Genomic DNA, 23,824 nt, shown 5'->3' with positions numbered 1-23,824 from the left:
CCAGGGAACAGGTGGAGATAAAGGGGTGATATTTAAGGTGAAAAATGTAGCATCTGCACACACTAGAAACTGGAAGACATGCCCCACAAGTTGATATAATTTGGCTTCATAGGCTCTTTTCTCAGTTTTAGCAGGTAGCCATTTTTTCAGTACCCAATCTCTTTACAGATGTCACATTTCCTAAAAAGTTAAATATATACCTACCATCTGATGTAACCATTCCATTCCTCAGTGTTTACCCAAAAGAATTAAAAGCATATGCCCGTAAAAAGACCTATACACAAGTGTTCATAGCAGCTTTATTTGTATGAGCTCCAAACTGGAAACAACCTAAATGTCAATCAACAGGTGAATGGATAAGCAAATGGTGATATATTCACATAATAGAATACTTGGCAATAAAAAGGAGTCAACTATTGGTAAATGCAACAACATGGATGAATCTTAAAATAATTATGCTGACTGAATGAAGCTAGACAAAAAAAGAGTGCATTGTGTATTATTTCAATTATATAAAATTTTTGAAAATGTAAACTATCTAGAGTAACAGAAAGCAGATTGGTGGCTGCCTGGGACCAGATGGGGGAGGCCACTAGGAGGATTGATTACAAAGGGCCATGAAGAAACTTTTGGAGATGACAGTGATGGATTTGTGATTGTTGTGATGGTTTCATCATTTTATACATCTGCCAAAACTCATCAATTTATACATTTTAAATATGTTCAATCTATTATACTTCAATAAATCCATTTGTAAAACCCAGAGTCACTAGGCCCACAAGATGTGCATCTCTGATTCAGGGCTCTCTGTGAGTTCCACAGATGTCTCAATCAGGTGTTCTCAGTGGGAACTGTCCAAATACAGAAAGAGAGCTCAATGCTAAAATACCAGCAAAATGTTGATGTCTCAAACTCCTAAGGAAAAAATAAACTCTCTATATTACCTTTCAAATTAATATTCAAAAGTGAAAAAAATCAAAACCCAGAATTAAATTCTCTTGCCCTCATAAGGTAGAACTCCAGTGAAATTAAAGTCCTTCCGAGTTTATTTTGTTCACTCACAACCAGAAATATTCTTAATGGCCTAGATAGATATTTACAGCAGCTGCAGCCTGTGTGACTTTCTTGGGAATAGATGTGACTCATTCAGCTCCTCAAAAGTTAAATTCACTCCACATCGTCTATAGTGTCTCAATTTTTAAAAGCTCCAAAAACAGAAATAGAATACCCAAGATCACCGTAACACTTGCCTAACCTCCACAAAACTTAAAGAGCAGTTACCCTGGACAAAATTATGTTCCCAGAACCCAGCAGTCGTTATTGCCAAAGACAATACATAGCAGAAACTCTATAGTAGAAACTCATGAATCTGTAGGAAAGAGGAGAGCGGGGGATGGCTTTTCCCTCATCAGAATGCAATCAGTATATGCCAGGGTCCATGACCTGCATGCGAGAACTAAATTGGAAGAAATTTCTTATCAAGAAGTTAAATTTCTCACCATGCATTTAACAAGGCACACTATCTTCTCGGAGTATCATCTGAAACACTTATGCTGTCTTGCAAAGTATAGATTTGCAGTGGTGCAGTGCCGGAAGCCATTCGGTCCTTGCTGCTCCACACGGTCCTTCAAGGAGGAGGCATCTGCGCGGCCAGTGCTCCATGGGACCTGGCGGATGGCACGTCCCTCTCCCCATGCTTGTTCCCCTTCCTGACGCTCTGTGTCCTTACCCGAGTCACTGCACCAGAAAAGGGCATCGCCCTAGTTGGAAACTCTTCCCCAGCAGGGGAGTCGGATGGGACTGGAAAAGACAATGATTCAGTAAAAGCCCCAGGGAGTAGGGGAAAATCATGTGCCGCTCATGAGGACTCAGACTGTCAGCAGAAAGCTTAGGACTTGTCAGGCCCATTGCCGCAGGAAGCTCCCCACCGGGGAAAGGCCTGGGTCCGGGCCCTGCTGACTCGGGGCGCAGGGCCGTCCACAGGGAGCCCACCAGGGAGCTCCCACAGGAATGGATTACTGGGGGATGTTTATACTAATGGAAAACTCTGGGAACCCCCACAAGGAAAGAGCAGGCTAGGAAAGAGATTATTTCAATCTACACCTGGACCCTTATCCTACACAGAATAATCCTACACAGAATAATCACACACAGAATAATCCTACACAGAATAATCACACACAGAATAATCCTACACAGAATAATCATACACAGAATAATCCTACACAGAATAATCACACACAGAATAATCCTACACAGAATAATCACACACAGAATAATCCTACACAGAATAATCCTACACAGAATAATCGTACACAGAATAATCATACACAGAATAATCATACACAGAATAATCATACACAGAATATTACTATGGGACGGACTGCTGCGGGGAATGTAGCAGAGAATGAGGCTGGTGCCAGACAGGCGGTCACCACAGCTAAAAACAATCACAGGCAAGCCAGGCTCTGTATAACCTTCACAGAGAAAAGCTGGCTGACTTATTCTCCTTTTAGCTATATAGTAGAGCAATAAAATAGTAACTCCAGAATATAAATAACAAACCAGAGATTGACCTGTAGAATAGCCTATAGAAATATAAACAGTAGGTAAGAAAAATTAACATACCTAAGCAGATGTAAATTCTTTAGCGAAGGTCAGATGGGAAGGTATATTCATTAACTGTGAAAGGCCAAAACAGAAACTGGAACATAGCCTGATGTCATGTTGTTTAACCAGCAACAAAATCAAATAGCATAAATACAGTTGTAACAAGGCAATAAAAAAGAAGCTGATTGTCCTGATGCTCTGAACGCTGTCTCCATGTCCTTCATTCTTTGCCGACACCGTCCACACCTTTGGGGACCCCTGGACCGCTGGGGCTGGACCTGGACCCTGGCAGTGTAGTCCCAATCACCACATCCCTAGAATATTCAAAATCTCTTTATAGTCAACATTTGCTGTTTTACGTTGCATTTTAATGACTGGCATGAGCAATTTAAACTTAAACTTCTCTAGAAGTCTGTATTGCACACAAGTCTAGTGCCTTGACATTTAAAACAGCAAATACTGATAGAATCATTAATGTTTAGCATATCTACAGTATGTTATTTCTAACATTAAATCCTTTCCTCAAATAAAGTTGCTTTCCAGGATCTCTGCAGCCTCTAATGAGACTCCTGCGGCTCATACATGAATTAAAATGAGAGTCAAGGTCAAGCCAGCACTCTGAAGCTGCCTGCACATGCCAATGCCATTGTTAATGCCAGCAAAGCCAGAGTAGCTCACCAAGTCTCATCTTAGCTGGCCCTTTGCAGCCATCCAGGAAGCCAGCGTATGTGTGAGCTCCACGGCCACGTTCTGTGACTTTGCTGAAGCCTGTGTCTCCACCCCTCCCACACCCCTACCCTGCTTCTTTGCTGAGGCCTGCACACTTCTGCTTAAGGCCCAGTATTTCACCCTCTCCAGAAATAACCGATTTTCTGTGGATAAAGCTTCCTTACATTTCATGTCAAAATCCCGTGTGCCTTAAGGCTTAAAGCCTCTTGCCAAAACCACAGCAATGAAAAGCCTGCAGTAATAAAAATCAAATTAATGGCCCAGTATAAGCCTCTACAAACTGCCAAGATCAAAACTCCCTGTGTACATATTAAAATCTGAGGCTGAAACAAGCTCTGGCCACCCAATGCTTCACCGCTTGTATATTGTGTTCCCTCAAGTTTCATTTGTTTTACTTCTCAGTGTACTGACTCATACAGCACAAATTGGCAGTTTCGGATGTTTCATTCTATAAAACACAAGGTCTTTGCCCTGCTCTGCCTCCACCTCCATCCCTTCCTACCCATCAATACAGCCTGTTCTTTACAATTTTCAATATAAGATAGTAATCAAGAGTACACGCACTGTGCAGGCAGGCCAGGTCCTCCTCCAAAACGTATCATTTAAATAAGTCACTACCTCCCTGGGCAGAATAAACAAGAGTAAACACCATGTTAGGCTGAGGGTGCCCCACTCCACATGCAAGGAAACATCAGGAATGGAAAGGAGTATGGCTCCCCAATCAGTAATAACATACATGTAACTTGCAGCTGCTCTTCAGACTTCTAAACAAACTTCAGTACACCACAAGCTTCCTTCCCTTTGCATTTCCTCCATGCTGTCATCACCTTTTCTCTTTTCATCCTGAAGGCTTTTCTCACATGCCATCTCATCCATGAAATGTCCCCTGAGGTCTTCAACCAGATGAAACCTCTTCTGAGGCCCTGGTCCAATGGTTTGCAAAATGTGGTGTGAGGACCAGCCACAATAGATTATAGTTGTTAAAACATGTATTACTGAGCGCATTGATGCCATCCAAACCTTGGGGTAGGGCCCTCAAATGTGCATTGTGAGCACTCGAGGTGATTCTCTGGTGCACGCCAAGTCCAAACCTTCCGTTTTGAACATGATCATCACATTACTGTTTGTCCTATGACATTATTGGCACTTATTGCCCTCTAAGATCCTTGGAGAAAGAAATTATTATTTTTTATAACTCAACCTGAACCTTGCATATATAACTGCTCAACAACAAAGTTGTTAAAATGAACTAATGTTTACTCTCCAGAGGACTGGATCTCTTGTTTTGTCCTACCCTGATAAAGTGTCTAGAAGTAATTATTATAAAGGCAAATCATTATAAAGGAATTAATTGAAATATTCTACTCTGCTTCACGATGTAGTCTTCACCAATGTAGCCAAATGTAGGGTTTCTGAGTTGTTTATTTTAAAGCAGGGGTGGGAAAATTTTTTCTGCTAAGGGCCATTTGTATTTTTATTAACATCATTTATGCATCATACAAAATTATCAACTTAAAAATTAGTCATGAAAAAAGTTCCTAGATTTATTGAATTTCAAGTCCCACCTGTGGTTGCCTTGGCAGGGCTAGACCAAATGATTTTGGACTGAGGGCTGGATGTTCCCCATCCACCCATTTTAAAGCAACATTATGTATTGCAAATTTCTAAGCATTGTTTTTCACTGCAATAAAGCGTTGCCTTCTCTTTTAAGTTGCCTCCTAGCATCTCCTATTACAATTTTTTTTAAGTGCAGAGTGATCAGCAGAATACAAGGACTCCCCAAATTTTAATGCAATTTCAAGCTGTATCTCTTATTTTTAAAACTTTATTATGCAGTGTTTTACAAAGGTCACTTGTTTAAAATGATGATAGTCATGCATCTCATTTTGCAGAGATTGCAAGGAGGGTAGGAGGAGCAGTATTTCAGCACTTTATCTCAGCTCACAAGTATACCAAGAGAGAAAACACCAGTGATGTTCCTGTGACAATGTTCTTACACAATAGCAGGATCTGGAAAGCTTAATTCTTGCTGACACTGTTGGGTTTCCAAGATCTTACACTAACGAAGCTTGTAAATCCACTTTTGGAATGTTTATAAATTATGAAGACTCCATAGTTAACTGGTGGGGTAGAAAGTAGTTTGAGCACCCAGACACCATGCTCTCAGGTTCCTGGAAAGTCCATTCCCCTGTAACATGTGCTTAATTTAAAATAGATTAAAAGGACAGTCTTTACCTCGATTATTAAAATGCATTTTTAAACCGTTAATTACTACATTGAAATATTCCACTGAAATGCTCCATTAAAAGCTAGGCTCCCTTATTTTCAAAATATTTTTTTCATCTGAATTTTACATGGTACTAAGTATTGAATGCTTGAACCTATCACCCAAATAGAAGGCTCTTCAAGTTATTCAGGCCACTATTCCTTCAGAGGCAAATAAATAAGAAACAAATCATATGATGCAGAGCATATACAGAAAATTTTCCTTTATATGAACAAAAATATTTGGACATTTTGTATTTGTATAGCTTAGCAATCCAGTTTATGTGGACAAATTTAGTGAATTGTTAGGAAGTACATTATATATACAAAAGAACTCAACAGACAGAAGATATTTTAATTCTTGATTGAGAACAAAATGTCTGACTTAATTGTTTTCTTGTATTTTTTTAAGAAGATACTCCATCTGTAAATTTAAGTTTGGTTGGCCCTTTTTAGTCTTTTTGCTCAGTATTTTAAACACTTCCATTTTCTTCTTTTTGTAGAGCCTTTGAGCTTCTTCTCTCTCTTGCTTTCTCCTCTCAAATTCCTGAAATTAACATATGTAGTTTTCATTAGTAACCAATAGTATAGTCCAGAAATTGTGTTCAAATAGCTATCGTCACGCTAATGCTTTAGGTTTGCCTCTTTTATTTTGAAATGTTAAGTGTTACCCATTACTAAAGTATGTACTTTGCCTTTGCACTGTAACATATACTATAATATAAAGTTATTAAACAACTTAATTATTTGTATGCAAATAAAATCAGAGCACAGAAGAGAGAAGGCATATTTATGAAATACCTTCATCATTTAACTAGACCTCCTGAAAAGTTAAAAGGCACTTTACAGTTTATCTAGTCCATATAACACTAAAATCTTCATTTCCAGAATATCTGGCATTCTTTTTAATTTGCCACCTGACAGATTTAATTCAAGAAAAAAATTTGGCTACACACCATATATGTACAAAACATTGTGCTAGGCATTGTGATTTTTAACAATTTAAGAATTATCATGCTCATTTCATTTGCTAAGAGAAAGGCTCAAGTTCATTTGAGTCTAAGGAAAAAGAATTCAGTTATATAGTGTATAGATCCGAGAAGCACTACTTGAAATGCACTATAATATTTTTATTAAATCAAGTATAAAAGTTAAACAAAAGTTCTCAAATAATGTAATATGTGCACTGTTTTTCAATTTCCCCTGTAACATATATAGCCTCAAAATGACACAGCCTTAAATTTGTATGGTGACTTATAATTAACCAAGTACTTTCACATACATCATTGTACATTTCACTCTTTAAAACTTTTATGCTAGGTTTTTATCTTCATCTTATATACAAGGAGCTGATGCTCAGTAACATGGAAAGTGACTTACCCAAGATCCCAAATAACTGGTACAGCCAAGTTTTACATCCAGATCTTGTGAATTCAAAGTCAGAGCAATTCTCCATTATGCTATGCCATTATCACTTAAACTTATGCTCTCATGTGGTATGGTACCTTATTTATTTTAAAAAGCACATAAAGATCTGGAACTTATTTGTGAATTTAGGTACATGGATTCTAGCTTCACTAAATAAAGAAATAAAAGGTAAGTAGTCTCCCTGTCAATTATAAGCTCTTATCTAATTAATGTTCTTAATTTTGATTTCTCATAGGTAATGATGCTGAGCATTAACATCTGAAATCTAAGAGACTTGTCAATTTTCATAATTACAAAGTCTAGCATTTATCTATGTAAAGGAAATTTAGGACATTAAATGTTTTGCAGTATAATGGTGTCCACCCTGTACTTCGCCTGGTATACTATTTTCAAAGGTGGCAGATATCAAATGCTTGGTTAGAAAAAAGCAAAAAGTAACAAGCTATGAAACAAAGGTCTACAATTTTCATGGAGAAATGTTTCTGCTTCATCCTAGTCGGCCGCCGGTTTAAGAATAATCATAACAATTTTAGATGTGAAACTTCCAGAGTCCCAGATTTCTTTTTTTTAAAAATATATCTTTATTGATTTCACAGAGAGGAAAGGAGAGGGAGAGAGATAGAAACATCAATGATGAGAGAGTCATTGATCAGCTGCCTCCTGCACACCCCTGGGATCGAGCCTCCAACCCAGGTATGTGCTTTGACCGGGAATCAAAACCCGATCGCCTGGATCCTAGGTCAATGCTCAACCGCTGAGCCACGCCCGACTGGGCTAGAGAGTCCCAGATTTCTTAATTACACAAATTCTAAAGCTAAAATACAGAAAAAGTGATATGTCAGTGCCACATTTGGGATACAGTTGATTGATGCACTATCCTTTTTAAAGTGATAGATTAATAAAGCTTCTAAACAAAAACTTAATGACAGATTAAACAAAATGACAATTTTGTTGAAGCTTTAGATAATTTAGTTTTCCTCACTTGAAAAAAATCTATTCTAATTTTGGGTTTATGAATGATTATAGAGAGTGGTAACTTTTTGCTAAGTTAATCTAGTAGGGCTTTTATATTTAATTTGTATTTATTTATTTTTGAGAGATGAGGGAGGAAGGGAGGAAGGGAGAGGGAGAAAGACAGAGAGAGAAATATCTATTTGTTGTTCCACTTATTTATGGATTCATTGGTTGGTTGTTGTATGTGCCCTGACCGGGGATCAAACCTGCAACCTTAGAGCATCGGGACGAAGCTCCAACCAACTGAGCTACCCAGCCAGGGCTCTAGTAGGGTTTTTAATTGAAAAGACCAAGTCTCCATAGTAAAAAAATATTTTATTCACCTCCCCTTTGGCTTTTAGTTGCTTCAGTGTAAAATTATGAAAGTCATCTATATTTTTCTTAGGTCAGTGGTTCTCAAATTTTATTATACATAAGAATCTTATGAGGTACTTGTTAAAAGTGCAAGTTCCTGGACCAAACTCTTAGTAAACATTATCCCAGAAGTTCATATCATTAACCTATGAGCATATCTTCAAAATCATATTCTTGACCACCCCTCAAGGATAATAGAAGCAATCAAGGAATTTAAGTATGTTGAAATTCTCCAACTCCGATCATACCATTCATTTATTCAACAAATATTTACAGAGGGCATACTATGTGCCCCACACTAAGAAGCACAGCTTATATATACGTTTAACATAAATAGGGAAAATGGATCTAGATATTTTTAAAGATCTTACTTGTTTCTTAGCAGCACGCTTAGCTTGTATCTGTTCATATTCTTCTTGTGCTTTTTGATTTGATGTTTTCTTTTTATTTTTCTTTGGAACATTAATGAAGCTTTAAAAGGTAAAGAAAAATAAGTCACAAAGATTAAAGACAATATCACCAAAATTATGACAACTATGTCAAATATAGTACTTGTTTAGTAAAATCTCACTAATGCAAATTAATAAAAGGGGAAGAGAAAAGGGAAAAGAGGACACAAATCTTATTAATAAAATATACAAATAACATTATTAAAAATAAAGTTACAGCTTTCAAGCTAGATTACAAGGGAGTAAGTGGAGACTCTTGGAGAAATATTTCAACCAGGGAATATACAGAAAGATTTGAAAGATCCTAGAATGTTAAAAATTTTAAAAAGAAAAAACAGGAAACCAGCAAATGACTGACAGGAATGACAGATTGAAGAAGGCATTAAATTGAAGGACATAATGGAAGTTGTGTGTATATATGAACTTTAATCCTAAAATTCTTTGACCACTTAGTCTCTATTCCCCATCACCTACTGTCATAAATGACCGAATCTCCGCTTAGAACTATTCCATCTCGAAGTACCTCTCACCTCTCTGAAGGTGTCCCACCCTGTTGCAGTTACTTCAGTCACTTAGGCCCACACTCCATCTGTTTCCTTAGGCTATCCAATTCATTAATCAGCTCCCTTTTTCCCCATTTCTCAACTTTTCACTATACCAACTCCATAAACACAGTATAAAATATTTCAGTAACGACCTTAAAGTAAGCAAATACATAATTACCCATCGAGAAACTCTAGACCCTCTTCTACTCATTCCCCACCTTTCATAGTCAAGCATCTAGAAAGAACAGTGAACAGTCTAAGACAGCCACTTCGCATTCACTTAACCCTGCAATCTGATTTCTGCTCTAACACTGTGATCAAACTAGCCAAGCTAAAACAGTACTGACCTTCTAGCCAAAATGATGATCAAGTCAATGAAACTTTTCAGTTTCATTTCATTGACAATTCACTACTTTTGAAAATTCCATTCCTTAGTTTTGGTGACACTTTTCTCCTGATCTTTTCTAATTGTTCCTTCTCAGTAAACCATGCTAGAGTCTTTCTCTTTCTAACCCCAGGTTTTTCCCCAAGGTTTCTCTCTTTGGTCTCCATATTCTTCTTGGACAGTCATATCCATGATCCTGGCTTTGGATGCTACATGTAAGGGTAAAAACTTCACCAGGGTTACCTAGTGAAAAATCTTCTCTCCAAGGTCACTAATGATTGCCTCGACCCCAATACCAAAGACCTGCTCTTGGTCCTGTTTTTCTCGGACCTGTTATTATTTGAGTGGACCAATCCCTACTCTGCACAATTTTCCTACTCTGACATAGCTGTTACTGTATTCCCCTCTTTGTCCAATTAAGGCACTTCTTCAATAATTTTTCCCTGTTTTCACATCAAAATAAGAAATCTTTAAAAATATTATTTTTACCTAATAATCTTGTGTCATAATTAAGCCCTCCTCACTTCAATTATCACTAGAAATAACTCATTCCTAAACTTCTAGTGCTAATTTTTTGCCTGAGCTTTACACCCATTATTCAATAATATGATGGACAAATCTACTGAAAAACTGAATTTTAGTGTCTCTGTCTTTATCCCCAACTACACTTTTCCCTGGAGTTCTAGTTCCTATTACACTTAGCACAAATAGCTCCAATTAAAGGGCAGAATTTTAGTGAAGTAAAAGGTTATGGTCTCAAGTAACACCTGGCTTCTTTGCAAGTTTAGATTTTAGCATAGTTTTTAAACTTGATATGTGCAGAGAAAGCATTATAAGTTAGCACTTATAAAACCAAAGTGTTTTGTAGCTATGCCATTTCTTTTTTAATTGAAACCAAGTCACATCCTCTGGGGGGGAAAAAAAATCTGGATTAATAACAGTAGCAGCAGCAGCAGCAGTAGCTAACACTCACATAGCACTTCCCATGTACCATATACTTTTTAAAGTATCTTATAAGAAATGAATTCATTTAGTCTTCACAGTGTCATGATAGGTTGGGAACACCATAGAGTCTGTGAATAATTCATTCTGGAGAGGTACAACGTGGCAACTCGGAATTAAATACTTATCATTTTCATTTTAGGGAAGAGGACATTGGGCACCAACATGTTAAGTCCAGCTCCACAGTCCATCCATGCTGTTAACCACCAAACTATACCTCTCAAAAGTGAGTTTTTTAAAACACAGGCATTAACCCCAGTCCATGTAAGTTTAATGTACTTGAGAGGCTGAAATCTAAAACCCAGATAATTTAATTCCCATCCCATTATGTAATCAATTAAGCTAACCCAGCCTAATTTGGTCATTTAAGATAAAAAGAAAGCCTCCATGAAAAAAGTGTTCACCTAATTATGCTGTGACTTCTAAAATGCCTCAAATAACAATTCCAATTTCTACATAAATTGTCCTAGAATTTCTTTCACAAAACACTACTTAAATTTAAAACAAAGTATTTCAAAAGCAGACAATACATACTTGACCCTTTCTTCTTTACATTGTTCTTCTGGCTGAGGCTGGTCAATGTTACAATGTTCTTCAGACAAAGCTTGGTCAATGTTACATTGTTCTGTGGGCAAAGCCTGATTAACTTGTTCTTCTGACAAAGGCTGGGGAACTTTTCTAAGTTGCTTCCTGAGTCTTTCCTCTTCAGCTAAATAGAGATGTTTCAGATGATCAGGGTATCGATCTCTAAACTGGGATTCCTGTGAGGTTTGAACCTTCTTTTTCCGCCAAAGCAATTTCTTGTAATTTTGCTGAATCTTCAATTTTCTTCTCAATGCGAAGCCTTGTCCTACATTGAAGAATATAAATCATTAATTACTTTCTCAGAAAATAAGTGGCATGAAAAATGTAGCCGTTAATTTTAAATAAAAGGCTTTTTCCATCATCACATCCAGATGCTAGAATTACTTTGTTTTGCTTTGAAAGGTTACTTCACGATAACAAATTTAAACTAATGGAGTGAACAGTATGCTGGTTGCCAAGGCAAACATTAACACTTCAAATAAGAATCTCAAATAAGGTAAAACGACTAGGTTGTTGCACAACTCCAGTTTATTGCACTCACAAACCAAAACAAACTCCTTAATTCACCTAACAGACCTAATCTAGGTTTCAATAAATGCTTAAGAAAAAAACACACACCTCATAGCTATTATTTTACCTTAGAGACACTACTATACGACTTACTTTTAAAACTCAACACAAAAGAGAGAAGATGGTGTATGACTTTCTCAACAGCTACCTGATTTATTAAGATTTATACCTTCCAAAGGAGATCTGAGTTAACTTACAGACAAGACAAAACGACAACACAAACCAAGGCAAAGGAAAGGAAAGTCAGTAAGAGAAGACTGGAGGGCTCTGGTTATTTGTAAGCAGCAAGGGTGTGGGGCAGATTTCTGGCCCTATCCTTCCGTCTCCCTTTCCGTAATGCATGCACCAATGCAGATACATAACACACACACATGGACCCGTAGATACTCTCTTAGTTTCGTGGAGAAACGTAAGTTAGAGTTCTTATCAAGAATCGGGGTAAGCCAGGGAAGATGTTTAAAGCCACAGTTATCAACACTGCCTCGTCTTCCCATCCAGAGCTGAGACACCTGCGGCTTTGGCTGGCCTGGGGTGACTCCCTCTGCCCCACGTAGGGCCCGATCTAGTCCCTAAGTCCTGCTTCCCGCTTCCGTGGGTCGCGTATTCCAGGAATTAACAGGCCTGAGGACTTACAAGGCTGTTTTCTTACATACCCTCGCGAACGCTCCCCACGAAAGCCTGCTGATGGTTAGGGCGCCAAGTCCTCTGTTTCACACTCTTATCCTTGAATCCGATCGGAGAAATTCCTCCGTCAGGCGTCCCAAAACTCCCCTTCCGCCACCTTGCTGCCGGCCTCACGGGCGCCATCACACACCAACCGCGTCGCCCGAAAACCACCACGGACGCTGTCAAAATACGTCATCAGGCCGAAGCAATCAATCGCCCACCTCCGGTGCGGATCAGAGCTCTACTCATCAGGCCTGTGCTACTTCCCGCGGAGCCCTAGCCTCACGACCACGTTTGCGCCACCTACAGCTCAGGAGGGTGAGCGTCATGGCCGCTTCTCGCCCGCTGCCGGGGACCCAGGACTTGTCCGCGCTGCGTGCCAAGTTGCAGGGGCTGCTGCGGTTCCTGAGGGACGCCCTGTCCATCTCCAATGCGCATACTGTGGACTTCTACACGGAGAACGTGTGGGGCCACCTGGTCGACTTGCCTCCGGAGACTGTGCTGGAGGTGCTGAAGAGGTCCACGGCCGAGGCGCGCCCCCTGGCGGAAGCCGACGGAGGAGCAGGTGATCGGCCGGTAGGAGGGGCGGACTGGGAGGCGGCGAGAAGGGCCGGTCGCGGGAAGCCGGCCCTCTAGCGGAAACCGAGCGGAATCAGATGGGCCGGCGGAGGGAGGGGAGGGGGCGGACCTGGGCGGGGGAGGGGGGGCGGGCCTGGGCGGGGGCGGGGCGGGCCTGGGCGGGGCCCGCGCGCCCCGTCTCTGCGGGCGGCCGAGGGGCGGGCCCGGTTCGTGCGGGGACCTCCCTTTGGTCCCCGGGTGTTTGTGTATTTCCACAATTTAAAGACAACTGGAAACAGGCAGGGGAGCTCATTCATTTAGTAATTCAACACCGACTTGGAGGAGACAAGGGTGCCAGTTCTCACCAAGTCTGTGGATGGATGCCTTGTGGAAACGCGGCGGAAAGTAAATCAACACTTAATAGGTCCAAATAATTTCAAATGATGACAACGGCCAAGGAGAAGAGGAAAATAGGCAAATGTGACAGCAGCTGTGCGGAGGCTGCTTTCCCCGCGGCCCGGGGCGGCGGAGGCCCTGAGGGCGGGAGCGCGTGCGCCCGGCGCCCTGGCTTCCGGAGGACACGGGGTCCTGAGGGTGATGGGGGTCCTGAGGGTGATCCGGGTCCTGAGGGTGATGGAGTCTTTGGGGCCAGCCAGTCCCTACAGTGACGTAACTTACACTTGGCGAGATAACTCTGAAAGTTACTTGAAGAACAGCCCAACGGGGCAGAAGCTGAGAGGCCAGAGATGACCGTTTCAGCAGTGCAGGGACGAGATTATAGCCCCGACTAGCAGTGAGGATCTGGACTATTTACTAGTTCATCTGAAAATTGTTTATAAGTTACCTATTATGCGCCATGAATTTTTGGTAGGCTGTGAGGTTTCTGGCTCTCAAGAAACTTAGATTCCACCAAGGCTAGTATATTTTGGATGTAGAATTGTTGTAGGCCTTGGGGACAGCACTGGGTGTCAGCAACTTCGGTGCTTGGGTTCTGGCTAGGAAAGAACTCGGATTATAAAATCACAGGGGTAGAATAAGTAATTTCTAGAAGAAATAAGCTGACAAACGAATTACTGAGGCAAAGGAAGGGCCCTTGGAGCTTGGGAGTGAGGAAGCTAATGGTAATGTGCCTGGGTGGGGGGAGGGCAGTAGGAAGAGCGCAGGGACCCCCCCCCCCCCCCCCCCCCCGGCTTTCAGGGTGGAGATGGTTAGCAGCTTTCCAAGTGTGTCCATTCAGGGTCTAGGTCTCCACTGAGGGATTGGTGGGAGCCAGGGCAGGGCTCATTATCCAGTGCAGCTGGTCCTGAGGTCAGCCATGGGGTCACTGGTCTGGTTTTGTTGCTTTTCTGGGCCTGGAGCTGAAATATAACTGAGACCTCGATGTTATCTCTAGGGAGAATTCAATTGTCTTATGTATTCTAATAATAATAATAGGTTTAATTGATATTTATTACTTACTCTGCCGTATACTGTTTTCTTGCATGTTTTCTCTTTTAATCTTTACATCAGCCTTGTGGGATGGGTTCTGTTTCTCCCAAGTTATGAAATTGAAGCTTGAGGAGTTAATTTGCCAAGGGCACAGCTCTTGGTGGAATTTCAAACTTCTGACTCCAGATTCCAAGTTATTTGCCACTGTGAGAAAAGTCTACTCTGAATTATTTAGGATTGAATTCCAAAGGCCATTATTAGCAAAACCAATATTTTTTATGACACTAATACATTTCTTATTTTCTGTTTTGTTTTGTTTTATTTTCCCCTTCAAGGATGCAAGAGTTGTTTTGTTCACTGCTGCATACCTAGTGCCTAGGACTATGTCAGAGTAGGTGGATAGTAAGTATCTGGCAAGTAAATAAATAAATGAATGAACCACAGCATTTACTTAGGCTAGAGATAAAAATTCTAACATCTTTTGGGAAAACCTTACAATCAATTTTATATCTATACAACAAAAATGGAACCTGAGCTCGATTGTTCACCTTTAATATATCTTTTGCCCTGCAAACTTTTTTATACAAAATATTCCATTTTACAGATGGCCAGCTGCCTATAGTGTGTTAACATAAGCAATCATTCAAATCTGTGAAGAATTTTTGTGAGTTTATTTGAGCTCAACTGTTGACAATTGCCGGGAAGCCAAAACCTCAACAGATTGAGGTGTTGCTCAGGAGAATGGCAGTTTTACACCTTGTTTTATACATTACAATCAAAGGGGGAGATGTAAGTGGGTTACGTGAAATCCATTGGTGATAGGTTAGGGAGGTGGGAGAAAGCAAAGTGGGGAAACCTCTAGGAATGGATAAAAAGTAAAATGATAGACACGTACTTCTACATTGGTGGGTACAGGACAGTTAACAGTCAACAGTTAACAAGATATCGGTAACAATGAGGAGATTCCTGGTCTCTGCCCTGGTGCATTGAGGGCCTGGAGAGAGAAGAAATTACTTTGTTTTGCAGAGGCATCTGTTAATCAGGTATGTTACCTCAGATGCAAAAGACAACTGACAGGGTTTAGGTAAGGTGAAAATTAACCTTTGTGAAGGAAAAATGCTGCCTTTGGGTATGACTACCCACCATAGACTGCTTTTAGTTTAAAAAGTTTTAATTTCAGACCATTTTTGTGGTTATTTTAGGTCTTTGAGTTTGCAAGGCTGCCATGCAGGCCTGCCCTGAGCTTTTCAAGTTTAGCATGTGGCCCCCTTTTGTCCACAGTGTTAAAGAGAATGCACTTTTTATCATTTATGCTTGTAAGGAATATTAATTTTTGTTTATGTAGAGATTATTTGAAGATGAGCATTTTCTCCATTCCTACATGTAGTCTGTTGTTTGTGTCAGAGAAGAGCAGTAGAATCCTGTGACCATATTTGTACTTTATTTAAAAATTGTTAGCTACTATGTATAGTATAATTTAGCAGTTAAATTTTTAGACTTTTGAGTCTGATAGGTTTCAAACTGCAGTTCTACCACTTACCAGCTGTGTGATGTTGGAGAAGTTCATTCATTCAGCAATTACTGAGCGTCTCCTGTGTGCCAGCACTTTCTAGGAGATGGGGACTAGCAGTAAAGAAAAACAAAAATCCTCACCTTCATCTTGCTTGCATTCTAGAGGGAAGAGTTATTCCAAAAAAAAAGTTATAATAAAATAAAATAAATTTTAAAAATACCACAAAGAAAAATTAAGTAGAAAAGGAAGGAGTACATAAGGAGAAGTGTAGCAGGAAAGTAGTATGTTTGCAATTTTAAATAGGTTGTTGCAGCAAGACCTCATGGAGATGACTCTGGAAAAAATCTAAATAAGGGAAAAAATGAGTCATGAAGCTATCTGAAGGGAAAGCATTCCAGATAATGAGAACAGGGAGCGCAAAGGCCCTGAGGTGAGAGCTTGCGTGGTGTGTTTAAGGAGCAGCAAGGAGACTGGAACAGATTTCCATCAGGGACTCACAAGGAATATGGTTTTCTGCTGGTTTTGTGTGAGGAGTTACAAATAAACACAATTCCCAGAGCTGCAACAAGTTAATGCACAGAATATGGAAGTACACTAACAGATGTTTGGCACAATCATTTGGTGTTTTATGAGACCAAGTTGTTTCTGAAAATCCTCAGTGTAGCCATTTCAGTAGATTTCCCTTGCCAGGTGATCTTCTGGCCCAGTCAGAGTCCTGAAAGTTTCTTCTCCTCTGTTCAGCTAAAAAGCCCTAGCTGAAAAATATCTTGATTTTTCTCCAAAATAAAAAAGAAAGATGTTGAAAATAACTATATATTTCAAGGGCATAAATTATGGGTGGTGTTATGGATTCAGTTGTGTCCCTCCAAAATTCCTGTTGAAGCTCTAATCACCAATGTGACTGTATTTGGAGATGGGGCCTTTAGAAGGTAATTAGTTTAATGAGGTCACTTGGGTGGAGCCCTAATCCAATAGGAGGACGAGACACCAGGAGGGCTCACACTGGGAAACTATGTGAGGATATAGCGAGAAGGCAGCCATCTGTAAGCAAAGGAGACAGGCTTCATCAGAAACCTACTCTGGCAGCACCTTGATCTTGGACCTTCAGGTTCCAGAGCTGTGAGAAAGAAAATGTATTTGTTGTTTAGGCCACCTGGTCTGTGGTATGTTGTTATGACAGCCTGAGCAGATGAATACAATGGGCTTTGCAGACAGACTATGTGGATTCAAGTCCTGCCGACCCCCCCCCCCTTACTAGCTTTGTTAACTTGGGCTTTAATTATTTGTGCCTCAGTTCCTCATCTGTAAAATGGGGATAATTATATTACCTACTTGGTGGAGTACTATGAAGGTAAAATGAATTAATACATAGAAAGGGTTAAGAATATGCCTAATAAATAGCAGCACTTAATCCACTCGTGTATTTGGCTGATGTTTATTGACACCATCTACTACCAGCCCTTGTTCTGGGCCCTGCAATTACCTTATTGAACACAACAAAGCCTCTGCTCACATGGAACTGATGTTTAGTGAGGGTTGATACATAGTGTTAACAAAAAAAACATTCAAACCTGTGAAGAATTTTTTTTATGAGTTTATTTGAGCCAAACTGTCGACGCTATGCAGGGAAAAAGAATCTCAACGGATTGAGATAACACTCCAGAGAATGGCAGGTTTGCACTTTGTTTTATATGTTATAATCAAAAGAGGAGACATAAGTGGGTTACATGAAATTCATTGGTGATAGATTAGGGAGGCAGGGGAACGCAAAGCAGGGAAACCTCTGGGATTGGATGAAAAGTAAAGTGATGGACACACTTTTACTTAGGTGGGTGCAGGATAGTTAATAGTCAACTATTAACTCAGCAACAGTGAGGGGATTTGTGGTCTCTGAAGAGCTGTGCCTGTGCTTTGAGGGGCCTAGAGGCGAGAGCAGGGAAAGGAAAATTACTTTCACATTCCAATGATATGTTGTTGTAGATGGAAAAAGACAATCAACAGTCTTAGTTAAGGTGAAAATTAACCTTTGTTAGGGAAAAATGCTGCCTTAGGACTACCCACCATAGACTGCTTTTAGCTAAAAAGTTTTAATTTCAGAGCATCCTTGTGGTTACTATAGGTCTCTGAGTTTGAAAGGCCACCATGCAGGCCTGCCCTGAGTTTTTCAGGTATAGCATGTGGCCCCTTTTCGTGCACAATAGTAAACTCTCTATGTAATATCAGGTAGCAGTAAATACAGTGAAAAAAGTAAATACAGACAGGCAAGGAGAAATGAGAGATGACTGTGCTGTGGAGAGAAATGCTATTTTAGATACAGTGATCATGATCAGGAAGTCCTATCTATCAAGACAGAATTTGAACAGAGACTTGAAGACAGAGAGCCAGTCCTGCAGCCAGTCTCACTTGAAGAAAGTGAGAGCCAGTCTGAGGGAGGAGTGTTCAGGCCGAGTGATGAGCAGGCTCCCAAGCTGGAGCCTGCAGGCTGTGTTGGAAGCACAGCCAAGCTGTTTAGGTTAGACTGGTAAGAGATGAGGTTTGAGAGGTGGCCTGGGGCAACTTCATGTAGGACTTGTAGGCTTGGCTTGTACTTTGAGTAAAATGGAAAGCTCTTTAAGGATTTCGTTTGGTGGTGTGATACGTGATTTATGTTTCAAAGGGATGACTCTGACTTCTGTGTGTAGAAGAGGCTATTGGGAGCTAAGGCAGGAAGCAGGAAGACAAGATAGAGGCTATTAAAATAGTCCAGGGAGGCTTCGGGTCATGGCAGCTTGAAGAGGTCAGGCAATTTCTCTAGCAGATAACAGTGATAAACACTGGCCAGGTTCCTTTTGGTGAGCATCTGTATAATTAATTTGCTGTATTTTAACTGAACAATACAGAAAGTATATGCCCATGATAGGCTATTATTTTGTGGAGCTGTCTTTATTGCATTTAATAGATTAAATTTCTTTTTGGCCATCCTAAGCAGTTTTTGTTGGTTGTGGGGATGGTGGTGACTTGTGGTGCGCTGAAATTGTGCTCACCTGTAATTTGGAACACATGGAGCCAGAAAGCATGTTGGAAATAGAAAGTGAGGAGAGAGAATTAATGTCATCTGTTTTGCTCTGTTGTATTTAACTTTCGCTCACTCACTTTCCTTATGTATTTTATCCTGAACTCTGTTTTCCCTTTTGTAGTTTTTCTGGGTCTTTTTAGGAAACTTCAAGTGTGGGGAAAAAAATCACACCACAGCAAGATATCAGCAAGTTATTAGCCCTATTCCTGGGTTGCTACTGTAATTGTAAGTAAGGGTGAGCAAAAATGCAAACAAATCTGCAGAAGCCCAGGATAATTGGTCATCATACTTTGTTTATTTGATATATAGAAAGTTCTTCACATTTCTGTAGATGAGACCATTTAGAATTTGAATTTATATTCTAATCTTTAATGGTAACCTCTCCACACACATTTCTGTTCTCCACCCCACACCACCCCTGTTCTTTCAATTATTAAAAAGTTCAGTAAAATAAAATTCATGGAGAGTACTCTCATTCTACTTAAATTACACATTTGTTTAGCTAATCAGAACAAATTTGAATGCTTTCTACTTGTTTAGATATCCATTTATGTTGTTTGTTTAAATTATGTCAAATCATTTAATCTTTTACTGGAAGGTTGCAGTTACAGTAATCTGTCTTCATGGTTTGTCATAATTTAGATTCCTTCCCTGATTTACAAAGAAAAAAACAACAACTTGCCTACATGGCTTCGTGACTGCTGGGGTTTATGTGTATTTTTTTCATCTCATCACCTCTGTGAGCTCCTCCATAAACAGCGTTAACATCCTTCCCATTACTCAGGCTCATAATCTCCCAACTCTTCCTCCTTGATTTCTCTTGGATCTGCAGCTTCCTATTTCCACAACAAATAGTTAGGCCCCCTCCTTTTTTATTCTTGCAACAGAAATTTAGCAATAACTATGAGCTCTTTTTCTTGCCTTCAGACTCTATTTTTCAATTGCTTTTTTATTCAAACATCTCCAGGTATCTTTCAAAATCATAGTTCTGGTCTTGTCATTCCTCTGCACAAAAGCTATCATAGGTCTCCATTTTATACAAAATGAAGTTCTTCACCTTCTTGCCTTGTCTACTGTCGCCTTTCTACCTGGAATCTCCACTATTAAAGCAAATAGGCAACATAGAAAGAATATGGGTCTTGTGGTTATGATGTATAGTTTTGAATCCTTGCTCTGGTGCTTTAGTGCCATGTAATCTTGTGTAAATTAGTTAAGCTTTTGAGCCTCAGTGTTTGGGTTTGTTTTGTTTGTTTGTTTTTCATTTAAAAAACTGGGAATAGATTCTGGTCTGAATAGGTTGTATAAAAGTAAATGTGATAGATGTTAAGTCCTACCCATGTAAGTGAGTCAGCATAATAAACATTTGTTGTCTTCTCTGTATTCTGCTCCCCTCAGGTAGAGGCAGAAGCCCAGAGTCAGAAGACCTGCTTCTTTCAGTCTCTAACTCTGATTAGCTGTGTATCTTGCACAGGACATTCAGCTGTAGGCCCCAGTTCTCTCATTTAAGAAGTAACTGCATAGGGTGTTCATCAATACCTGAGGTGGAAAAATAGCCAACCCCGGTGTCACATGACTTATAAACATGTCTTGCATGACCAATAAGCATTTACTTTTTAAAATATTTTTAGCAAACATTTCAAAATTCACACACACACACACACACACACACAAATCTGTGTGGAATTGCAGCTTCTCTGAAAGAAATCAGAGAATCTGGCCATTTTGTTGTATATCTCTGTGTGGTAAGTAGCTCCTTTATATTGGGGTGTATCCTCTTTCCCAATCCTCGCTTCTTAAACAGAATTAATCTTCCTGGCTCCCCAAAGTACTAGAGATTATGGCTCTTGGTTTGTGGGCTTCAGTCAGTTTTCCTTGTGCCCCTTAAAAATGAGTTCAGGAGTTTGCCTCACACTCTGAAAGGAGACTGAGAACTGAAAATAGTTCTGGAACATTTAGTGCTCAGATCCTATGGAAATATAATGATTTAAAGTTTTTAATCTCCATACCTTAGTAGTCCCTGCTATTAAAGCCGTAATCGTGTTGAGGGCCTGGAACAACCTAAGTCTTGGGATGAAAAAACTTGTGACAGTCATTGTTGGGTCAGTCAAGTTAATAAATGATTGAACTTCCTACATGATCTAATTCCAAATCAGCTTTAATCATGAAGGTGGCTGCAGTAATGTGATATCAGTTTTCAATTTGTAAGATAGGTCTTCAACCAAAGTTGAAGGGAGGGAGTATGAGGGAGTGGTATAGCATTATCAATGCTTTTTTTTTGCCATTCTCTCTCTACCCGTATACCTTATACTTCAGCTGCTTTGTTTCCTGATAGGCCATGTATTTTTCCCCTCTGTAATTTTGTGCATGCTATCCTCTTTGCCTGGAGCTCTCCCACCCCATCTATTCAGTAAACATTCCTTTATTTATTTATTTATTTATTTATTTATTTATTTATTTATTTATAAATATATCTTTATTGATTTCAGAGAGAGGGAGGGAGAGAGAGAGATAGAAACATCAATGATGAGAGAGTCGTTATTGATCGGCTGCGGCTGCCTCCTTCCTGCACGGCCCCAACTGGGGATCGAGCCCCCGACCCCGGGAATCGAACCACAATCTCCTGGATCCTAGGTCGATGCTCAACTGCTGAGCCACCCCCAGCCAGGCTCCTTTATTTCTTTTCTTCTTTCAAAGCCCAGGTCAAATTACACTAAATTAATAACCAAACTAGTCATCTACATATTCCTTTACTCCTACCTTTATTAGAGCACTTAGCACGTTGTATTATAATGATTTGTTGCCTTTGACTCTCCTACTCTGAGTTCTGGTATCTAGTGTATAATAAGTACCACATAGTAGGCTCTCATTAAATGTTTGTTGAATCTAATATGGCTGAGTAGAGAGTATATGGTAAGTAGAACAGTGTAAGCAAAAGAGTGAAGATATTTAGAGACGGTAAGGAACACAGAGCAAAGTATTCATAAACTTATAAATAGCTACAAGGTTAGAAAAAATATTGTAGCCAATTTCTGGAGACTGATCTGTCAAATTATTTGGAATCATCCTTCCTTGGGGACATGGGTTACGATCCCTTTGTGGTAGTCTAGAGACAAACGGTGTTCCTGGGGCAAGATGGAAATGGAAAGGAATTGATGGTGATTGCCAGAGGGAAAGGGGAATGGGGGGAGGTAGGAGAAGGTAAAGGGGGGATAGATGGTGACGGAAGGAGACTTGACTTGGGGTGTGAACACACAATACAATATACAGATGATGTATTATAGAATTGTACACCTGAGACCTATATAATTTTAATAACCAATGTCACCCCAATAGATTTCATTAAAAATTAATTAATAAAATGAAGTAACAGTTTTAAAAGATGTTGTAAAAAGAAAATTGGTACAGTAGTTCTTTATCACTGATATTTATATAGAGTTCAAAGGAATGGAGGAGTTAAAGGTAATTCCAAGATTTTGACTGTGGGAATGTCTTGAAGAAGAATAATGAATAATACTATTAGCAAAATTAGGAAAATCAGCAGAGGAGCCATTTGGGGAAATAATGCATTCTGTTTTAGATACATTGAATTTGAGGTAACCCCAGTAGAGCATCTATGCTCACAAATAGACACAAAACTTCACATACATGTTTAGGTGACTCATAGGCTTTTGCTTTTACACCCCGGGAGGTGACGTTGGAAGCATTCTTACTATCACAGAGCTCTTTGAATTTACCTTGATTTATACCCACTCCTGTGCTCATTCTTCATTTTCTTCTTGTAACGTTTTGTTTCTTCATATGGTGTATTTACCTATTTCCAAACGCTTGTTCAATTGATCTTACTCAAGTGCTGAAGTGGTTCCTCTGTTTCCGAGGGGAATTGGCACCAATTGTCATTTACCAAAGCTTAATTCTTCCCCCTTATTTGATTGTTTAAATTGAAATGGCGAACTTAAAGTTAATAGGCTGACATTTTATGTTTATTCTCTGTACAACAACCGCCTTGAATAATAGCCCCTAAAGAATAAAATTTATTTGATGTTTATGAATTGTGCACATTACAAAAATTAAGCAAGTAAACAACAAAGTCTGCAGGAAGTATGCAGTAGGAACTAGATAGAGGAAAATGTGTATTTAATGCAAATTCCTTTTGCATGTTTCTTTCACTTGGCAACTGATTATAACTGAATTTAGTTATGGGACAGTAAAATATATGGGCATGTATTTCATATTAATGGTGAAATGTAAGTAATGGAGTTTAGAATAAGAATAATAGAAGAAATTAAACTCAAGTTAATGAAATGCACAAAAAAGTACAATTTTAAGGGAGAGTTGTGACTTACTTTTACTCTCTGAAAATCCCTTTTTAGTAATTTAATTATACTTACAATTGCAGTTTACCTGGGACAAAAAGTCTTTTATGTGTCTTTCCTCAGTAATAAAAATCTGAGAAACCTCTATTATTATTGAAAGCCTGGAAGTGTAGGCCCATGTCAATATATAGAAGAGAAATACTGGTCTCAGTAAGAGATCAATGGTAGTGTTGGTTCCTAAGATAGTGGCATTGTTGAGGCACGGTGGGGAGTAGAGTCTCCTGGGGTATTCAGGAATGACCAGCTGTTGTCGTAGAAAGGGAGTGTCTGTGATAGGAACTAACAAAGAACAAGA

General features: G+C 39.6%; 2 protein-coding genes across 2 annotated transcripts in view; one reads left to right on the top strand and one right to left on the bottom strand.

The window, feature by feature from the left end:
• Positions 1–5,148: 5,148 nt before the first annotated feature.
• On the bottom strand, positions 5,149–12,895 carry CCDC59 (coiled-coil domain containing 59). The gene is made up of 4 exons (XM_087814517.1): positions 12,590–12,895; positions 11,316–11,631; positions 8,772–8,871; positions 5,149–6,151 (listed from the first exon to the last, which is right to left on the bottom strand). The coding sequence occupies exons 1-4, from the start codon at positions 12,741–12,743 to the stop codon at positions 5,990–5,992; spliced, it is 732 nt and encodes a 243-aa protein (XP_087670643.1). The 5' UTR covers positions 12,744–12,895; the 3' UTR covers positions 5,149–5,989.
• A 25-nt stretch (positions 12,896–12,920) lies between these two features.
• Positions 12,921–23,824, top strand: part of METTL25 (methyltransferase like 25) — a 91,452-nt gene continuing 80,548 nt past the window's right edge. The window contains exon 1 of the mRNA XM_016199425.2: positions 12,921–13,167. Within this exon, the coding sequence (XP_016054911.2) occupies positions 12,930–13,167 (238 nt within the window). The 5' untranslated portion in view covers positions 12,921–12,929. The remainder of the gene's footprint in view (positions 13,168–23,824) is intronic.

The sequence above is a fragment of the Miniopterus natalensis genome, chromosome 2, assembly GCF_054644295.1.
Source record: "Miniopterus natalensis isolate mMinNat1 chromosome 2, mMinNat1.hap1, whole genome shotgun sequence".
NCBI lineage: Eukaryota > Metazoa > Chordata > Mammalia > Chiroptera > Miniopteridae > Miniopterus > Miniopterus natalensis.
Note: the sequence above shows the minus strand (reverse complement) of the source record. Positions and strands in the feature narration are given on the sequence as shown.

What these genes read in the sequence shown, in the direction of transcription:
- CCDC59 (XM_087814517.1), bottom strand. Translation starts at nt 12,743, where the DNA reads ATGGCGCCCGTGAGGCCGGCAGCAAGGTGGCGGAAGGGGAGTTTTGGG. An exon ending in TGTAAAGAAGAAAGGGTCAA is followed by an intron (nt 8,872 to 11,315) that starts GTATGTATTGTC and finishes TACCTTTTAAAG; the next exon opens with CTTCATTAATGTTCCAAAGA. An exon ending in AGCGTGCTGCTAAGAAACAA is followed by an intron (nt 6,152 to 8,771) that starts GTAAGATCTTTA and finishes TGTTAATTTCAG; the next exon opens with GAATTTGAGAGGAGAAAGCA.